Source organism: Zalophus californianus, chromosome 3 (genome assembly GCF_009762305.2).
Source record: "Zalophus californianus isolate mZalCal1 chromosome 3, mZalCal1.pri.v2, whole genome shotgun sequence".
Classification (NCBI taxonomy): Eukaryota; Metazoa; Chordata; class Mammalia; order Carnivora; family Otariidae; genus Zalophus; species Zalophus californianus.
The window spans coordinates 53,173,503-53,194,879 of NC_045597.1; the positions used below are offsets into that span (position 1 = coordinate 53,173,503).

Sequence of the window (21,377 nt, forward strand, 5' to 3'; positions counted from 1 at the left end):
AAAGCCTGGCTGTGGCGTCCCAGGCTTGTCAGTGCTGGACAGCGTTCACTAGGTGGCAGTATGTCAGAGGGTTTCTTTTTTCCTTGAATTGGCAGCAATTTCTTTGGCTGCCTACCAGTAGTTCGCTTTTTCTGTTTGTTTTGAAGGGTTAAATGAAGCTAGCATAATCGAGGCCCAAATTACGCTTATCTAAAAATGCATAATTCTGCTGAAAAGCCTACTTGTTACAGTGTGACCGCAAATCAATTCATTCATTCAGGTGAGTTTTTCTTAGTCACTTATAGGTAATGATCCTAGTTGTCATGGGTAGTTTGTAGAAACCCAGGGGGCAATTCTTTTTGTCCCCTGCAAGTAACAGATGCTAAGCATACTGTATTCGGAGAAGGCAGATCGCTGGTCTTCCTGAGGAGCAGACATCGGGTTCTCTTTTGTGGCTCTTAGTGAAGACCTTAGAGAAATTGCAGGGAGCACTGCCCAGATTTTTCACCCTGGCAACTGTTTCTGCTCCTGCTAAAGGCTGTTTGCTGGGAGGTGTGTCAAAGCCACCTATCCTTCTTTATGATCGTGTAGACCACATATGCACAGGATGTTTATCCAGAGACTTAACTTTTTTTTTTAACTTACAACTGGATTTAAAATAAGATAAACACACATAATATACTAAAAAGATCTCTTTCATCTGAATAATTTGTTCATAGGAAAGGAGCTGAGATAATTCTTTGTAGTGTTTCTGATTAGATGATCAGAACTTTTTGAATTCAAAGAAACCAGAAGCAATGTCTGAATGGTAAGATTTGGGAATAAAGAACTGTACATTTTAAGACACTCTAATTAGTGTGGACAGAAGTAGAGGACTAGAGTGGATGAAAATAAATGTAAGTGTGCTGCTTAGAAAATAAATGGAATTGTCAGTTGGAGTGAAGTTTCAGTACTCGTTTAGAAGGGTTTCCTATAATCTTGAAAATTAAAAATATTAGGGGGGCATTCAAGAAAGATCCGTGCTTAGCATATACATAGCCAAGTATCTGTTGTTTGAGAAAAATGACAAAATAGATTTGCTCCTGCTGTGTGGAGTGGACTCAGCAGAGTCACATTTGGAAATGTGATGCCCCTCATGCCCAGGGTCTGCAGGCCCTGGTTCAGGCACTTCACCAGCCAAGCCCTGAACATGACTCAGCCAGTTCTGAGCCTGAAATTCCGGAGACCAATTTTCCTGATGTCAAACTCTTTTTTTGTCAGATTTTCCAGGCAACCTGCAGAGACTCAGCAGTCAGATCCCCAGTGAAGATAAGCCTCCTTTCAGACTTTCTACTCCAGGGAGGAAAAAAACCCCCTAAGGATTTCTTGACAGGCATAGGGGAAGAAACAAAAAAAGATACTTTTTTTTTTAAGATTTTATTTCTTTATCTGAGAGAGAGAGAGCTTGAGAGAGATCATGAGCAGGGGAGAGGGGTGGAGGGAGAAGCAGACTCCCCACTGAGCAGGGAGCCCGATGTGGGGCTCAATCCCAGGACTCTGGGATCATGACCTGAGCGGAAGGCAGACGCTTAACTTACTGAACCACCTAAGCCCCAGGAAAAAAAGATCTTTTCCCCTCTCCCCACTTAGGTTCTCCAGTTGGGGCTTTGTAAATTAGATTGATAAAGCAAGATTAATGAAAGAAAAGCATATGCATGTATTGAATGTATGTTTCCTAAAGAAATGAAGACCTGAAGAAATGGTTAACCTGAACGATTTTTTATACTAGGTTTGATGGAGAGTAGAAAGGTGTGGGAAAATGTGACAGGACAAAAGGGCCTGTTCCTTCAGGTTCTTCTTAGCATCCTCACATCTTAGAGATAAGGATGCTCCTTTCTGCCAGTTAGGAGGAGAGCATCTCTCACACAAGTGTCTTATGACCACTTCAGAGGAGAAGCACAAGGGTCCTTCCTGCACCTGCCATTTCTCAAATTCCTTCAGCTTAAATTATTCAATATGCCGAGGCCTTATATTTTGGAGTAGCATGTTCTGAACCCCATGAAGGACCATTGAAACTTTTCTGCCAGCTTTCAGGCATGTATTTGATGGCCACCTCTTGTAAAGGGAGAGTCAGAGACAGAAGTTCAAGTCCCAGCTTTAATTAGGAGAGTGCATATTCTCTCAGCCTCCATTTACCAGTCCGAAAAATGAGGTTAGTGATAGTTACCCAGCCTCTGATTCTAATAAGCATCAAATATGATAGTCCAAGGGAAAATACTCTGTTAGATACACATGTAAGGGATTATTTAATTTTCAGCATGAATATGTGGAATATATGTAAGTTATGAGGATATAATAAATCTATGGCCAAATACAGACATCACCAAACAGCCATTCATGGGAGCACTCAATTAGTAATAATGTTTGTCAATGCCTGCCCTATATTAGAATCACCTGAAGAGATTCCTTAAAAAAAACAAATACCAAGTTAGTATCAGACTAATTGCATTAGTCTTAGAAGAATGTTCTGTTTATGGTTGACATCTATGCACATCAACTAGAGTTCAAAAAATTGGGGGTGAGGTAGTGATACAAGAATAGATAACAAGAATACATTTTTTTGTAGCCTCAGGTTGTAGACACATAATGCACTGCCTTTTCACATGGAAACTTCTCTATAGGATTTCTGAGAAGCATTGCAATTTTGGGTACCTAAGAACAGGTATAACATGAAAGCAGCATTACGTGATGGTTCTCTAGATAGAGTTCTAATTCATTCTGGGCCAGGACACATTAGGGTTTCTTTGTTTTGTTTTGTATTTGGAGGTTTTTTGTTTTGTTTCGTTTTGTTTTTTAGCAGTCATTGAAAGTGCTTCTGAATGGTGCTGGTTATTGAATTTTCTTGTAATGAAAAGTTTCTGTGACAGCTGTGACCTAGAAGCCACTGATGAAATGGGCGGGAGAAGTTTATTCCCAGGTGGGAAAGAACAAACTTTCCCTGCCCATTTAATCAGTGACTTTAGTCTGTTGCTTCTTTTGCCCGGGTCTCAACCTTCAAACAAATGTCAGATTGGCCCATCTCTGAAATCTTTTGGGATTTCAGGGGGATTGCTGTTCTCAAATTGAGACCCTAGGACAGCAGTACTAGCTCACCTGCTAGAAATGCAAATTCTCAGGCCCTACCCAAGACCTACTAAGTCAGAAACTCTGTTTCAATGCGCCCTCTGGGAGACTGTGACGCATGCTCAAGTCTGAGAACTGCTGAGCTAGCACTTAAGCTCTTCCCTTGTTTTTCTCAATAAAAGGTGTGTTTTTCTCCATAGAAAAGCACGAAGCGGACATTTGTAGACATATGCCATACTTAGCTTTGCTTCATTCCCCCTCCTCCCTCTCCCCTCTGAGGATGAGGCAAATCCGGGCTAGAGGGAAAATGAAGGGTAGCTTTAAATTCCCGATTTACTCTGTCATCAAGGATCCTGTTCCAATCTTTTAAGAGATAGTAATCAGGTAAAGAAACATTGTATATATAAGTGTATAAAGATATTCGCTATGTATAAAGACATTATATTGTAAATGTATAAATATATATACAAGGTATATCTCTATTATAAATGTATATATAATGAATAAAGATAGATTGTATATGTGTGTATATATATATATGCATATATATAAAGCTGTAAAGATATACACATGTAAAAGATACACTGTATACAAATGTGTAAAGATACACACAATGTATAAAGACACACTGTACATCTATAAATCTCTGTTATAAATACAGGGGAGACTAAACCAGGAAATTCCAGAAATCAGAGTACCACTGGGAATCCAGAAGTCATAAGAAGAGAGTTGGGATATCGGAGGTCGGCAGGGGAGAAAAATAAATCTTGGATGGTGAGGGAAGGATAAGGCCTGGGAAGGGCCATTGCCTTGCGCCACTCGCCACAATTTGCCTAGAATTTTCTACAAACAGTGCTCCAGAGTTCCGCAGGGCAGTGCCCTGGGTCAAGGCAAGGGCAGAAGTTAGCCCTGGATGAGCGCCCAAGGTTTCTTTGTAAAAGTCAGTCACACTGTGACTTCTTTAGGTAACAGAAAACAGTTGTGCCATCTCCTCCAAGGGTTTTTAAAAATAGAATAGATTCTTATCTCTCTTGAGAGTCCTGAAGACGGAGAGAAAAATCAATGTTATCTTATCTCTAGAATCCTTCCAACTGTTAACAGTTGAAGTTGTGTTTGCCATCTATCTATCCATCTATCCATCATCTCTCCATTATCTATCTATCCATCATCTATCTATTTATCTGTTATCTATCTATCATCTCTATCCATCTATCCATCTATCATCTATCTGTTATCTATCCATCTATCATCTATCTATCCATTATCTATCATCTATCCATTATCTATCATCTATCCATTATCTATCTATCCATCTATCATCTATCTATCCATTATCTATCATCTATCCATTATCTATCCATCTATTATCTATCTCTCTATCCGTTATCTATCATCTATCTATTTATCTATTATCTATCTATCATCTCTCTGTCCATCTGTTATCTATCTATCCACTATCTATCATCTATCCATTATCTATCTATCTACCTATCTATCATCTATCAATCATCTATTTATCTATCCATTATCAATCATCTATCTATCTATCTATCATCTATCATTTATCTCAAAGCCCTTCTCTCCAGACACTCAAAGAACTTAGGTTACGTGGCTAATTTTTTAAATATCATGGGATGGAGCTGGGGGTGGGTGGGAAATGGTTAGCATGGATGGTCATCCCAATAATAGAGAAATTAGGAATCTCTCCAAGAGTGTTTCTATTATCTAGGTATTTGCGTTACCATACACTTCTAAGTGCCTAAATGCATTACCTCATTTAATCTTAATCCCCACCTTATGATAGAGGTGCTATTAATATGTTTAGTTCAGGTAGGTGGCTGATAAGGGATTTGAACTGAAGTTAAACCTGACATTTCACCCATTCTATCATAATAGTTAATGGTAGCTAAGGTCTTGATTCAGAGGGGCATGCAGTTACTTACCTATTGGATCCTTCATTTCAGGGCTCAAGTCGAGATATGCAATTACCTGTGCTCTTTACATACTTGTGTTCTTTCTTTTTCTGGTTTTTCTTTTTTTTTAAGCTTTTATTTATTTATTTGAGAGAGAGAGCAGGAGCGGGTGGTGGGAAAGAGCAGAGGGAGAGGGAGGAGCAGACTTCCCGCTGAGCAGGGTGCCCACTGTGGGGCTCGATCTCAGGACCTTGGGATGATGACCTGAGTCGAAGGCAGATGCTTAACCGACTGAGCCACCCAGGTGCCCCATTCTGGTTTGAGTTTCTAAACCTCTATTTGTGGCAGTATTTTAACTTAATTATTGATATTCTAAAAGCTCTTAGACTTCCATATAGTACTTTAAATGCACTGTGATTTTTTTTTTAAATAAAAAATTAACCATTGGGAGCTAAGCATTATTTGCTTTCCTGTGAGCTGAACTTCAGTGTGGTAAGAGGAATTCACTAATAAAATAGACATAAAAAGAGCCTCCCTAAAGATTTAAGAGGGTCATATATTTTGTGGTAATTGTTATTTTCCTAGTTAACTTCATCTTCATTTGTGTATCTGCTACAAATTCTTAATTACATTTAATTATTCCAGGTTTTATAATTTACATTGTCTTTTATTTCCTCTTATTGTCCAAAGTATTTTGTTAGATAACATGTGTGTGGTCTACTTTTTAAGCATATCAACATAATTCTTTGGGATGAGCCTCTCTTTTTTTTTTTAAGATTTTTTTATTTTAGAGAGAGTGAGCATGCAAGTGGGGGGAGGGGCAGAGGGAGAGAATCTCAAGCAGACTCCCCACTGAGCACAGAGCCTGATGCAGGGCTTCTCACCACCCTGAGACCATGACCTGAGCCAAGACCAAGAGTTGGGCACCCAGGCACCCCAGGTTGAACTTCTCTTGATATCTACCTAGAACACTAAAGAATTTCACTGCCTATGTATGTCTGGCATATTTTGAAGGAAAGAAGATTAATTTATCATATGTCCAACAATCCTAAATTCTTATGGCTTGACTGGAAGAGTGAATATATAAATAAGATTTTTGTCTTTTTATTTCAGGAATTACAACATATTGTTAGATCACAACACATCAGAGCAGAAAAAGGTAAGCATGAATCTGCATGAATATTTGAAATCAAATAGGGTCAGTACTCTTGGGGCTAACATGGTTTCTCTCATCTCCAGCTATGATGGAAGGTTCATGGTTAGAACTGGCCAGGAGGGGCAAGCCTCATACTCAGCCTTTTGCTCATCTCACTATTAATGCCACTGACATCCCATCAGGTAAGTTCCATTTGCATCTAGCCTGAAAAAGATTTCAAGAGTCCTTGATCGGTCCGTTTGAATACTCCAAACTATTATTAGCCGGTTACTAAAATTTTGAGAGCCCTTAACTTCTAGACCAGAAGAAAGATCATTTGTGGAAACAGTAATTCTCAACTCTGCCAGAATGGACATCATCACTCTTCATTTTCAGATCATCAAGATGGGTGCTTATTTTTAATGACTGCCAGTTGAGGTTGCAGAACTGGGAAGGACAATCCCTTGTTTTGTTCATCTGTATTTCTCCAAGCCAAAGTTGGTACATCCCCCTTGCCAACCTATAAAGTGCATGGATTTATCTCTTGCAGAGTTCCAGGTAGGGCCTTAACAGAGTAATGTTTAAGAGGCAGTAGCCCTCTAGAAAAGAAGACATACTCCTCCTTCTCCAAGGGCCTATCACTTTCTCTGGATCAGAATTTAGCTCAATGCCCTGGAGAGCTGATTATCTTTTAGAAATGAGGAAACTCAGAGCTCTGTGCCTACATCTAACCAGGGCCCCAGCTATTTCACCATGTAATCCCCACTGGGACTCTACCTTGGGATAGGTGAACATCCAAAGGTTAAAAGAACATTACAATAGAGTGTCACTTGACATTATTATTATCATGCCATTTGTTCAACATACAATGTACCAGGCATTTCACTGTATTCGTTATCTCTACTCCTTACCACAACCCTGCAAGGTAAGTGACTATCATTCAGATTTGCAGACAAGGAAACTGAGGTCCACATAGTTTATCTGCTCAAGGTCATAGGGGCGGTAGGATTAGAAGTTGGGTTCCACTCTAGTTGATTCCCAGGTCCATGATTTTTACACTATAGGCCATCATATTAGTACCTTGTGGCCAGTTGGCTTTGTCAGAGGGGAAAAAAACTGGGGACTCTTATGTTCTTATTTTCCCATAAAAAGTAGATTAATGTACTTTTAATAGCAGGGGCTCATAGACTGACTGCCTGGGTATGAAGCCCCACTGTACTACGTACTGGCCGTGTGACCTCAGGCAAGTTATTGGAATCCTTAGTGTGTCAGTTTCTTTACGGGGATGGAGATGGTATTTACCTCATGGGGTGGCCATGGAGATTCAATGAGGCAATGTCAGAGCATGCTTACATGGAAGCTGACATCTAGTAAGCACTCCGTGAATGCAACTTGTTACTACATTTGAGTTTTATTAAATGATTATACATATTCCACTTTGTTCTAAAAATGATTTAAGGCTAGTTTTTCTTGGAGTTAAAAAAAAAAAAAACCCACCACAACAACCCAAGTTTTAGTAATGATTTTGCAGCCACTCTCATAGCATGGGTTCCCAGAGAGGTATTTCCTGACTGCAGACATGGAAACTGAGAAACCAATGCTTTGGTTGGTAGCACATTCTCCTAAACCATCTATCCTGCCTCAGATATCTGCTTCATAAACAAATTTTCTCTCTGCACATGTGTATGTGTGCCTTACATTGAAGCTACACTAATTTTCTGAGTGAAAACTATTTTGCATATTAGCAAATGCAATCAAATTAATACCGATATATCAGCTGTTTGTGCTATGAATGTGCTCTGCATTTATCTTTTCAGTTCATTTTAAATGACATGTGATAAATATTACATTACACCGTGTGCCAAAGTCTGTTTGGCAATAGCAAGCTCTCTCTTCAGGCACCTAGCGTCAAATCGTTGCCAAAAAACAAGGCAAAACTCCTAGTTATTTTCCAACGGTTATTGAGTTTGTGACTGAGTGAAATGAAGTAGTGTATGCTTCTGTTTAAGAGAATAGCATTTGCGTCTCTGGCTGAGCCAACAACTCCTTGAGTCCATTTATCTCCCAGTTTTGGCCAGTACGGGATTCTTCAGAGGAAGGTGGCTTTAATTTCGCATGTTCATTTTTGGCCTCTGTTTTATATTGATTGACACATAAGAAAAAAAATCAGAATCTGCCTTATATTGACTGTTCGCTTCCTGAATAAAATGCATCGGGAAGTGTTTTGTGAGGCCAGACTACATGGCTTTCTTAAGGGGGTGGCTCAGGCTAAATATTTGGAGACGTCTCTTCCCTAGCGCCTAATGGCACTGACCACAGGGGATGAGGGCCTGGGGTAAAAGGTCATCGGCGTACCTTGTTTGTCATGCAAACCTAGGATTGCCATGTGAGGTCCCTCAACTTGATAGTAGTGTATTCTTCTCTCCCTGTCTCCCGCTCTTCTCTATTCTTGAGTCTTCAAATTCATTCACACTCCCTTTCTCCTCTGCCTGCTGTGTGCATTCCATTATTTGCTCCAACAGTTTCCGTCGCTGACACTACGCTCTCCCTTTTCTCAGCCCATCCACATTTGATTGAAGCCTTCCCTGTCCCTTGGCTCCTCTGTCTCCCTCATTGGGCTGAGTGCTCCTGATTGCCACTCACTTCTGCAGCATTCACTTGGCAGTTGCTTAACTGAACTTCCACCAAGTGCTGTGTGACATGCAGCAATGAAGATATTATGTTTTCCAATCTATATGCCTATTTCTTGTTTTCTCCACTATTAGTGTTAAGTGCTTCGAGAGGATACTGCTTGATAACATTCTTAATTATGGGCAGAGTGAATCTCCAAAGAAACCCCCGCACAGTTATTTCTTGAATGATTGATCAACTAAATGAATCGATGAATTGATGAATGGATGAATAAAAATAGAGATATGTTTAGTAGGGAATATGGACACTCTTTCCAATTCACTGGCTAACGGTGGAAGTGGCCTGTGGTCAAGGTTCCTGTCTTTTCTCCCCTCCCTGTTTCCTATTCATTTCTCGCCTCTCCAGGCTGTACCTATGAGCCCTTGGTCTAATAACTAACTGATCCATCCCACTGAGAGGGTAGACTTTACCTTAGTCATTCTGCTTCTCTCTATTAAGACTCATCATAGGAGATAAACTCTAAGACAAGTTATTAATTGAGAGAAGGACTGAATACGGGAGGAGGGTAAGAAGAGGGAAACATGGGATAATTTTAGGTGGGAAACATCTTGAATTTTGTTTGCTCTGTCAATGGATTAGGTGGCTGTTTACCAGCCTGGAGGAATTACTTTACTAGTGTTTGTGGGGCTGTGATGAATAATCTTGCAGTCTCATCTTGATTCGCTTGGGACCGTGGGATGATATTTATATTTGGAATGATATTTACATTTGGGGTGATAGTTACGCTCTGGATGCTTTAATCTGGTATGACCTGAGGTAGGACTTCCAGTGAAAAGGAAGGAAGGGTGCAAAGAGGTTGCAGTGCCTGAAATGGCTTCTCGGGCTCACTCTAGCGCCCACCTCTGGAGTTCAGGAAATAAACTGTCCTGGGAAGGGATCGGAACCATTGGAATCAAGCAGTCTGGAAGTTCTGTCTCTTGCTTTTCTGTATCAACTGCCTTGGGCTTATTCTCTGTCTTCAACCTTAAGTGCTCTTTCTGATTCTGTTGACTGAATCCTGTACCTATTTTAAGTTCTCAGGTTCAGGAACAATCCGGCAAAGTCATTCTTGATTCTTCTGGGAAGAACTAAACTCTCTTTCCTTTGAATTCCCATGGCAATTATCTCTGCACCTTGGCTCTCAAGGTTCACGCCTTGCTTCTTAACTGAACACACACCCTACCTAACGGTCATGGACCGTATGCTCCTGAGGGAAGGAACACTGAGTTTTTGTCTTCGTACTCTCTCAGGTACCTAGCAGAGAATACTAAGCACATCTTAATGCATTTCTGCCCTTTTAGAAAATAAATTCTGAGGAAGTATTCTCCCCTTGGAACAATAACTGTTAGGTTTTTCTCCAACCTCATGGAATTGTGAGGATGTCCTTCTCATTGAAGGGGTGGATTTTAAGTCATGTGCCCTTCCTATCCTCAGGTTCCCACAAAGTCAGTCTGTCCTCCTGGTACCATGACCGAGGTTGGGCCAAGATCTCCAACATGACTTTCAGCAATGGAAAACTAATAGTTAACCAAGACGGCTTTTATTTCCTGTATGCCAACATTTGCTTTCGGCATCATGAAACTTCGGGAGACCTCGCCACAGAGTATCTTCAGCTGATGGTGTATGTCACTAAAACCAGCATCAAAATCCCGAGTTCTCATACCCTGATGAAAGGAGGTAGCACCAAATACTGGTCAGGGAATTCCGAATTCCATTTTTATTCCATAAACGTTGGGGGATTTTTTAAGCTACGATCTGGTGAGGAAATAAGCATCGAGGTATCCAACCCATCACTACTGGATCCAGATCAAGATGCAACATACTTTGGGGCTTTTAAAGTTCTAGATATAGATTGAGTCCCATTGTGTGGAGCATTATTCTGTACTTCCTAGGATGTATGGAAAAAAATTTTAAACAAGCCAAGAAAGATGTATATAGATGTGAGACTACTAAGGGGTATGACCCACAATGGTACAAGAAGACTCTTTCCATGCTTTTGACTCTGTAGCGAGCATGTGTATTTACAGCCAATGGGAGATGTTGGAGTAAAGTGTGTTACAGTCTAAAGGCTTTCTTACATAATGGCTTTTAAATTTTGTAATGAATTCCTAAAATTATACCAGATTAGAGCAATTATGATTGCCTTTATATGAAACTGCATTTGGGCTATGGGAGGGGTTAATTCTCTGGATCTAGCCTGTGGTTATGTGCCACTTTGCAGCTCACGTGGGGAGGGTGTCATCTAATTGACAGTGGATGATCATCAGAAGGGTTAAGTTCCTTTGAATCGTTACATCATGCTGGAACCTGCAAATAAATACTTTTTCTAATGAGGAGAGAAGATATATGTATTTTTATATAATATCTAAAGTTATATTTCAGATGTAATGTTTTCTGTGCAAAGTATTGTAAATTATATTTGTGCCATAGTATTTGATTCAAATATTTAAAAATGTCTTGCTGTTGACATATTTAATGTTTTAAATGTACAGACATATTTAACTGGTGCACTTTGTAAATCCCCTGGGGAAAACTTGCAGCTAAGGGAAAAAAAAAAAGTTGTTTGCTAACATCAACTGTATTATACTTCTTTACTCTTTTTAACTTAATAGATTTTTCAGACTTGTCAAGTCTGTGCAAAAAATTAAAATGGCTGCCTTGAATAATAAGCAGGATGTTGGCCACCAGGTGCCTTTCAAATTTAGAAGCTAATTGACTTTAGAAAGCTGACATTGCCAAAAAGTATACATAATGGGCTACTGGAATCTGTCAAGAGTATTTATATAATTATTGAACAGGTGTTTTTTTCTACAAGTGTTGCAAATTGTAAATTTTGTGGGTTTTTTTTATGGAACAGTTATCAGTGGCTTACCAGCAAAAAAAAAAAAATCCCATTTTTAATATAGTTGATGATATTTTCTACTGTACAGTAAAAACATTGCCTTTGAATGTTAATTTTTTTTTGGTACAAAAATAAATTTATAAGAAGACCTGCCTTGTGATATTGTGCTTCTCTTTCATGTCTGTATTACTCTGTGATCCCATTCTCTCCAATATGCTGTTGTGGCTTCCATCTTTCCGAAGGTTACTGGGAAAAATGCAGATTTAATTAAAAATTAGGAACAGATTCAATTAAATTAATGAACCTCCGAATTTGAAAAATAATTTACAAGGGATATGTATGCAAGAATGGAGCCAGATAGGAAATAGAAGCTTCTTCACTCAAAAAAGAAAAGTTTGTGTTATGCGTCTGTCATAAGAAAAAAAAGTGGTGTTGTGCACTAGTTCCTAATGCCCTGAGGCACAATTGACTTGGAGGAGCCCCTGAACATTTTTATAGCTTACCATGGTGAGGAAACATTAACAATGGACTAGATGCTCCACCTCATGGAAATTTATGTCGGGGAGCTGTCTCAACCCATCCTGGCTACTCACGTTGAGGGAGACAGCAGAAAACAAGCAACTTGGGAAGGCACAGGAAACCATAATTTAAGGCACTTGACATTCGTGGATAAATGTTTCTTGATGGTTGTGAAGAATGGAAGAAGGAAAGAAATAGCAGATGTTAAAGAAGAAATTATACACGTTTTAAGCAGCAAAGCTATGACTGTAGGACTCAATCATTGTCCAAAATACACCTATGGTTTTATTTATTTATTTTTTAAAGATTTTTTAAATTTATTTGACAGAGAGAGAGAGACAGCGAGACGGAATACAAGCAGGGAGAGTGGGAGAGGGAGAAGCAGGCCTCCCGCAGAGCAGGGAGTCAGATGCGGGGCTCGATCCCAGGACCCTAGGATTATGACCTGAGCCGAAGGCAGACGCTTAACCGTCTGAGCCACCCAGGCGCCCCCCACCTATTGTTTTAAAACTATCAGTAAATCTGAGGTAGATTGGCACAAAATATGATTGCATATCCCAATTGCTGAGCCTTGGCTTAAGGAAAAATGAATTTTGATATGCAATCAGAATTTCTCCACTCTCCACTGACACAAAATCTTGTTATATAAAGAACCTTATTAGCAGCACTGGCTCCTGGAATGTGATTCTGTCTTCCCATAGGTGAATGATATTCATTCATTTGTTCCACATTATTCACTGAGCACCAACTATGTGCTAGGTACTGTATTAGGCACTGGGGATCCTACAGTGTTCTTCCTGACTTTAAAGAGTTTCCATTCTAGTGGGGAGGAGCCTCCTAAGAGTGTGGTAGGTAAGCTCCAGGGTATGTAGAGCATGCAGTGGCATCAGAGAGGGCCATTGAACCCAACCTTGGGAATCACAGATGTTCTAGAAATTAAACTGGACTGAATACGAGGTGGGCTGAAAGGCTCCCAAAGTGGATAAAGAGTAGAATATCTATTACTATTTTTTAACTTAGAGGCAACTAACTTGCAATCTCTCAAAGATGAGCTAAAATCCAAAGTCTAGGGATGGAAAGAACCTAGGATCTTGTGAGACAACACATGGTGGCACCAGCCAGACTAGGGAACTAACATGGCGGATGGTCTGCCATGCTAAGGGCGACCTCTATAGAAAAACTTGAAAATTCAGCCTGACTGTAATGTAAATTTGCATATGTTAACAACCTGGTAGGTGAGGGATTTTTAGAGCTTTTTTGGAATGAATCTATGACTTAATGAAATATTAATGGGAACTGGCCTGTGCCTTGAAGGAGTCAGCTATAACAAGTGGATATGCCAAGAGTATGGAGGTATGGGAAAAGCTTTTTCTTTTCTAGTGCTGCTCAAGGTTTTCCAGGATCTGAGTAGAAGGATCTAAAATGCAGGATTCAATACCCAACTTTTCCATTCATGCACTACTTTTACTCCTGCTCTTTCTTCTCACTCACCCCTTTTCCCACTTCCACTCTTCTTGTTTTAATGTTTTTCTTTTTTCTTTTCCTTTTCCCCCCTCATCCCTGGCCCTTGCCTCAGAGGACCACTTGGTTTCTCCAGTGGCCTGTGAGGAAAAAGGAGGCTGCTGTATCTGACTGAGATGGAACCAGATCATGTCAACACTCAGCAACAACTAAGTGAATGTCCTGACAAGGTCATGTCAGGAAACCAACACATCCTGGATGCTCTGGCAAATGGAATTGTCTGCTCATTGTAAACATCCCCTTTCTATCTTCTTCCCACCACATGCCAAATCCGAAGGAAGGAAAGCATGCAAAATTTGAAGTCCTCTGTCTTCATGAGTCAGCTTCTACAAATATACCAGATTCACGCACACTTGCATCTTTCCAAAACACAACATGTGCAGCAATTCCTTTTCAGTGGAGTCGCTTTCCTCCCTCTCTTTCTGCTTTCTTTTGTCTCATTTGTTTCCATCAGGCCATCTTAGAAAAGTTCCCAGGGAAGATGACCTGTTTCCCCAGTGACTCCAGTGGAAACCTGAACACCTCGTGTCTCATCCTGTCTCTCTGTGTCTACTTGTTGACTTGGCTTGGGACAGTGGCATGGGGTTCCACTTGTACATTTTGGGGACACACCTCTGACTCAGCTTGCAGTTGTACATTTAGCCTGTGGAGTCATTCGGGGCATGCCAAGCAAGTGCTGGCTTCACTTTTGGCTTTGTTAATCGATTCTCTAGCTTCCTTGCTATGAAATTGAAATATGTTTCCCAGAAGCTGCATTTATAAATGCTAATTAGTTATTGATTCACATTATTATGATTTAGGCTTGTGTCACTTTTTACAATAAAAAATTTGCACACCGTGAGTGTTAGATTTTAGCTATAAAACAGAAATCTATCCTTTTGATTTGCAACACTTTTATGATACCTCTACTCTTCTACTCTCGTAATTGAAAAATTCTATTTCCTAATCATTTACCCTCACCTCCCCTCTCCTTTGTTGACTGATTATTTTCTTTTCAGAAGCTTGTTGTTACCACATCTTGACCAGTACTCCAGCTATTTGTAGTGACAATCTCTTTGATATTATCAGATGTGGACCAGTTATAACATTATTTATATTGCTACTGGCTTTCAGTGTTTATAGAGAAATCTTGTAGAAATCTTCTGTTTTGAAAATTTGAAGGTGTCTCTTCCTTTTGGCAAAGGAATGAGCTAGATGTTACTTACTCCATTAGTAGCATGCAGAACTAAGAACCTGGGGATCAGGGCTGGCTTCAGAGACAGTAATTTCTCCTAAAACAAAACAAAACAAACAAACAAACAAAAAAAACCCTAATAGATATTTTAAGCTCTCTCTCTCTCTTTTTTAAGATTTTGTTTGTTTATTTGACAGAGAGAGACACAGCGAGAGAGGGAACACAAGCAGGGGGAGTGGGAGAGGAAGAAGCAGGCTTCCCGCGGAGCAAGGAGCCCAATGTGGGGCTTGATCCCAGGACCCTGGGATCATGACCTGAGCTGAAGGCAGATGCTCAACGACTGAGCCACCCAGGCGCCACCTATTTTAAGCTCTCTTATGAGGGTCCTAAAATCATGGTATGTCACTGTCTTGGGCAAAACCCATTTTTTTCCTTCTGTATGGATTCTGCACAAGCTTCATTTTCTCAAAGGTCTGATCTTAATAATCTTATGTTGGTGGGGGGCGCCTGGGTGGTTCAGTTGGTTAAGCAGCCAACTCTTGATCTCAGCTCAGGTCTTGATCTCAGGGTTGTGAGTTCAAGCCCCACATTGGGCTCCACTTAAAAAAAAAAAAATCTTATGTTGGTGGAATGAAACTCCTCGTGAAATGTACATATCTTTTAGAAGACAGATTACAAACGTGGGTGTCAGCTAGACCCAGGATTGGAGTCTGAGCTCTGCTGCCTGGTAACCTGGGGCAGGTGCCACCATTTGGATTTTGGTTCCCTGCCTTGTAAAGAAGGAGTCAAACTATGTGCATTGAGAGGTTGTAAGGATTGGCACATGGGAGGGGTTCAACAAATCGGGGCCACTATTATTATCTTCCCATCCCATTTGCTACACCCTTAGCCCCAGAGTCAAGCACATATTTTATCTTTTTTCCATAGCTGCCATGCATGGCCATATTGAGCAAGGCACTGTGCTATGCATTATAAGAGACACTAGGATAGATATTAAAATTAATTTTCTAGGGCTGTGATATGTAACAATTACACAAACTGGGTGGCTTTGCCCCCATTTCTTGCTGGAGCTACATAGAATTGGGTGAGGGATGGAAGGGGAAGTGGAGCCAAAGAGGCCACTTTTCATGATGAGCTTTTTCAGGTGTAGTACCTTCTTACATAGAATCCTAAGGCAGGGAAGTTTGAAAGAGTGGGAAGATGAGAAAATTTGATGTCGGGAGAAGAGAGATCTAGACTTGCCTCTTCAACAATTGTTTCATAACTTAGCCTTTCTCCACTTCTTTATTCACAAAATTCAAATAATCATAGTACATCACCTGTCTCGTGTTCTTGAGACCTCAAGTAAAAAAAAAGTGCAAACATGTCAGAAAGAATAAATTGTAATATGGATTAGATAGGGTCATTGTTCTTGAAGTTACTCAGAGGAATCACACAATTTGACCTGATCGACATCTAGTATCTTCCCTGAAGCTGCTTTCCTCCTCCAGCTCAAGCATACCTCTTTTGGTGCCATCCCCCATACCAACAAGCATTTCCGGGCAAGATTTTAGTGGTCATGGGCTCCATGCATGCCCTGCTATCAGTGGTGACACATTAGTCTTTAAATTAATTCTACTTGGACTTGACAGGTCAAAATTTTTTTCTCCTGTTCAACTCTGGTTTCACATTCTAGAGATTGAGTTTATCTCTTCCAACCTTTCCCTTTTCTAAAGTGGAAGAGAAAGGGGAAAGGCAAAAGAAGTACACCTTAATCACGGTGGTGATGGATCATTTTCTCTTTCCTACAGGCAAGTAGCAATGAATTAGAGTCTCAGGGCCAAATCCACCTCGCTATCCCTCTCCACTGGGCACTTCTTTGCTTTCTTCTCTCCTCCTGGTGGAGCCCATCAGCCTGTGCTGAGCCTAGTCGTGAAAGTGAGGGGAGTCCATTAAGACAGTGGCCTAGATAATTCTCCTTCATTTATTGTAAGCAAGTCTTTAAAGACCACTCCCATCTGTTAGCACCTTCCCTTAACCTCAAATCCTCACAGCCCTGAGGGTCTAGCATTTGGTAAGGACTCAATAAAATAGTAAGCAACATCTAAACCAATTTTTAGAAAAACGAAAAGATTTAAAGAGGATCTTCCAGAGATATGTGGATATTGTAGAGAGAAAATTCCCCAGCGAAAAGAATGGCTCACTAAGGAGAAGCATTTCAGACAGCAAGGGTTGGTTAGGGAAGAGATATTTTGTGTGCGTGTGTGCCTGTGTGTATTTGGTGGGTGTAACTTCAGATGCTTGTAGCTGTAAATAACAGACAAGCCAAACTCAAAGTGGCTTGAACAACCAGGAGATTAGGAAATGTGTTTCCTTGCATAATAAGAAATCTAGCGGTGAATCAGGCTTTCAGTGTAGTACATCAGGGCTCCAAATCTGCTTCTTACGGTTCCCTTTGATCTGTCCTCCTTCGTGTGCTGACCTCTCGCTAGCAAAACGGTCACAGCAGATCCAGGCATCAAATTCCAATACAACAACGTTAAGGGAAGAAATAATAAGCATAACTGGCCCAGGCTCCGCCGGTGCCCTTAGGGGCCTCCCAGGGCACAGAAAGTAAGTTTTACAATTCCCGCAAACCGGCTTCTAGACAGAAGTCAGACGAGAGCAGAGGGAGCTATATGCTTAGCTTATGGAAAACCATATTGTTAAGGATTTTTATGCCACATTTGTGTGCAGAACTCAAACTGGAAGATTTCTCTGCAACAAACTCCACTGGGCACTATCCACTCACAGCTATATGACCTTCACCTGAACCTTTGCTACTCTGCTTACTTGGCTTACAAGTACCACTTTGGGGCTGGATTTCTAACATGCACACATGTTTCTGAAATCTGAAATCCTCCTTAAATTTTCTACTTGAGCCAATACACTGAGGATCCAGCATAAAAGCTTTCTGTTCTTTTAACATCAGCCCTATTCAGGACTTGTTCTTCCACACTTGTTTGACTACTTGTACCATGAGATCGATAGCCATGTTGTGTTCCTAGATGACTTAACAACCGCTTTGGATCAGCTGCACAACTGGCCTCAATGACTGCAAAAATTGGTCATTAAAATGGCTAAGAAACAAGTTTCAATGGCACAACAGGCAATTTCGGGTCAGCAGGTAGATGTGGCCAAGCCCTAGTCTGATCTTCCCACGCAATCTCCACCTCTGTGCTGCACCCAATCCTCCTCCACGGTGCCAGGCAGGACAATTTAAAAAAAAAATAAATAAATAAATAAATAAAACACAGTTATAGTCATGGTGTTCACTCGTCCCAAAGCCTTACATCATTTCTCTGAGCCAACAGATTAAATGCAAAATAGCTACTGGCATCAACCTCTTTTTGCTAGTTTTTCTCCTGGAATCTCTACCCTGGGCTTCACACTATGCCTGAGGGACGCCTGAGTGGCTCAGTCAGTTAGGGGTCTGAGTCTTGGTTTCGGCTTGGGTCATGATCTCAGGGTCATGAGATTGAGCCCTGCGTAGGGCTCTGCACTCACTATGGAGTCTGCTTTAGGATTCTCTCTCTCCCTCTCCCTCTGCTCTCTGCTGCTCATGCTCTCTCTCAAATAAATAAATAAATAAATAAATAAATAAATAAATAAATAAATAAAATCTTGAAAAAAGAAGTCTAAAGGTAATGAGAGGACCCAAAAGGTAGCATCTGGAGGGTGTCTAGCTGCCCCCAGGCAGCTCTTCACTAGCCAGCCTAAAGATAAGCAACAACCTTCTCTGTGGAACAGATGCTTCTTACTCAGTAAATGTTTTAGCGAGAATCTCTTCTCAGATGCCAAGTGTCACTGATATTTTTAAAAAGATGAATTAGGCCCAGCCCTCGGGAGTTTCAGTCTACGATTTAGTTATCTCAGTTTTCTCCTCTGGATACCTCAGATGCCAGATTCTTTTCTCACATCATAAACTCCCCCTCCTTGTTAGTTCTTGGTTGTTTCTGAACTCTGGATGTCACTGCTCAACACTAGAGAATGCCCCTGTTTTCACCCCACACTGAACCTGAAAGCAGAAGTCAGATGATCAACCTATTGTTAGTGTTCTTTTGCTTTTTTTTCCCCCTGAATCCGCTTCTTAATGTATTCGCTCTCTCCTCCCTTTCTCAGATGCCAGTTATAGACATATTAGACCTTTTTACTGGTCCCAAGTGCACCCCCTATGCTTTTCTGTACTTTCCATCCTTTTTGGTCCCCACATGTCAGTCTTCGTATTTCCTACTGATCTGTCGCCTAGCTCGCTAATCCTAGCCTGTACAGCATCTTCCCTGCTGCTCACCCCATTTAACACGCACATTTCAGTGATTTAGTTTTTAGTTTAAGAATTCTTATGTGATTCTTTTTTAGAAGTTTTAGCTTTTCTGCTGAACTTCTCCCCCCCCGCCATCTATTGTTTTGCACTGCTTAATCTGTGTTTGATGTGTTTGATAACTTCAATATCTGGTCATTTCATATTCTGGTCATTACTGCTGCATAACAAACCACCCAGAACGTAGTTGCATAAAGCACCCTCTTGGCTGGAATCATTTAGAAATACCTTCACTTGTGGCTGGCCACGGACGCTCGCTGTTGGCTAGAGCATCTTCAAATACCTTCTCAAAATGGCCTAGGCTTCTTGATGGTATGCCATCCCAGGGTGGCTACACTTCTTACACGGTATCGCTTTAGAGGCTAAGTAAGTAGAGATACAGGGGTGGGTGAAGGGGGAGAGTGTGGGGAGAGCAAGCAGAATGTTATTGCGGCAAGGTCAGATTTCAGCATCTGAAATACCAATGTTCAAATGTAGTAAGGACGTATGGGAACTTACCCATCCCCGCCAAGCTACAAAATAGCAGAAGACTGTATTATAATGATAATTATTTATTATTATATAATGATAATTAACATCTTTGAGAGATTTGTTGAGTGCCATCAAGTCTAATGTTTCTAGAAAATGACTACTATCATTACCCTCACTGTATAGGTGGGGAAACTGAGGCCAGAGAGGTTCAGCAACTTGGCCAAGGGCATCCAGTAAGTGGCAGAGCCTGAATTCAAACCCAGGCAGTTATACACCAGAGGCCAACTACTCAACACTCTTTTATGTACAATACAATGGCCAGATACACACTTCTCCCATTTTCTGTGCATATCCTGGCTAAATGCCAGCAGCAGAAGTTAATGAGAGCAAAATGCAGTCACTATGTTTAGACAGGAGAGGTCAGGCAGAAGCCAGGCTTCAACATCATTTATCAACATCAAGGGCTTCAGCAGATGTTGGAGTGGGAAGAGGGCTGGATTTGGAATTTGGATGACTCACGAGATCTAGTTTAGGTCTAGGCTCTGCCATCGCTCCTTTGTGACCCTGAACACGCCATTTAATCTCCAGGTTAAATTCTAAAATGAAGATCCTAGGACTTCAACTGAATGACTTATCTTCAGGGCTGTGGGGTTGTAGGGATAGAGAGTGAGTGAACAGACAGGCGCATCACTGCTGGGACAGACAGGGAGAGGTGGCAGTGACCCCACAGAGGAAGACAATATTCAGACCAGACCCTTCTGACCACTGATTATACCAAATTAGGAAATTTAGTGATGGCCATGAGAAGAGGGTGCGAGAGCCACAGGAACCTCCCACACAGGGGCCAAGGACAAAATGACAATGGGGCAAGCTAACCTCCTCTTCCCCCTCCAGCTGCTCACTCGGGGTGGAGGCCAAGGGCCAGAAGTGGGCTTCCCTTCCCTCCCAATCCACCCCCTCCATGACCTGGTCCTCAGGGTGGGAGCTGCAGCAGTCCCCTGTGGGGAGCGGGAGAGGATGAGGGAGGCAGAAGGGACAGGAGAGGCGAGGCAGTGGCCGGTGGGACCCTGGGTCAGCTGACATTCTGAGCCCCCAGCGCATGCTCCATTGATCCATCAACCGTCTTCCGTAAAGCAAAGCAATTAAAAGATACAATTACTAAGAACCTAAAGTCTGCGTGGGCAGAGCCTTGATCCCCAAGCGCAGGCGGGCTGGGTGCAGGGCCCGGTGAGACCTCGCTGCTCTCGTGCGCCCTGCTCACGGCCGTGGCGGAGCTTGGCGCTCTACAGCAAAGCAAGGCCGGCTTGGCTGCTGGGGTGGGCTTGGTGCAACCCCCGCCCTGTTCTTTTTTTTTTTTTTTTTAAGGTTTTATTCATTTATTTGACAGAGAGAGAGGGAGTATAGGCAGGGGGAGTGGGATAAGCAGGCTTCCAGCCGAGCAGGGAGCCGGATGAGGGGCTTGATCCCAGGATCCTGGGATCATGACCTGAGCTGAAGGCAGACGCTTAACGACTGAGCCACCCAGGCGCCCCAGCCCCCACCCTGTTCTAAAGGCAACATTCAAGCCCGAGTTTCAGAACGCCAAGTCCCAGGGTCAAAAGAACGTTGATTAGGTTCCCAGCCTCCGAGCTTCTGGTTCAGCCTCCTCGTCCCTCCCTTTGTAGGGAGACCTGGATAGTCTTTGCTTTGCTTTTTGCTGACCACTACCTTTT

The 21,377-nt window shown here is 41.6% G+C and overlaps 1 protein-coding gene across 1 annotated transcript in view; it reads left to right on the top strand.

Moving 5' to 3' along the window:
- Positions 1 to 11,783, top strand: part of TNFSF11 (TNF superfamily member 11) — a 31,779-nt gene extending 19,996 nt beyond the window's left edge. Inside the window, 3 exon segments of the mRNA XM_027590800.2 lie at positions 6,108 to 6,153; positions 6,234 to 6,332; positions 10,234 to 11,783. Coding sequence (XP_027446601.1) covers positions 6,108 to 6,153; positions 6,234 to 6,332; positions 10,234 to 10,655 — 567 coding nt within the window. The 3' untranslated portion in view covers positions 10,656 to 11,783.
- Positions 11,784 to 21,377: the final 9,594 nt, after the last annotated feature.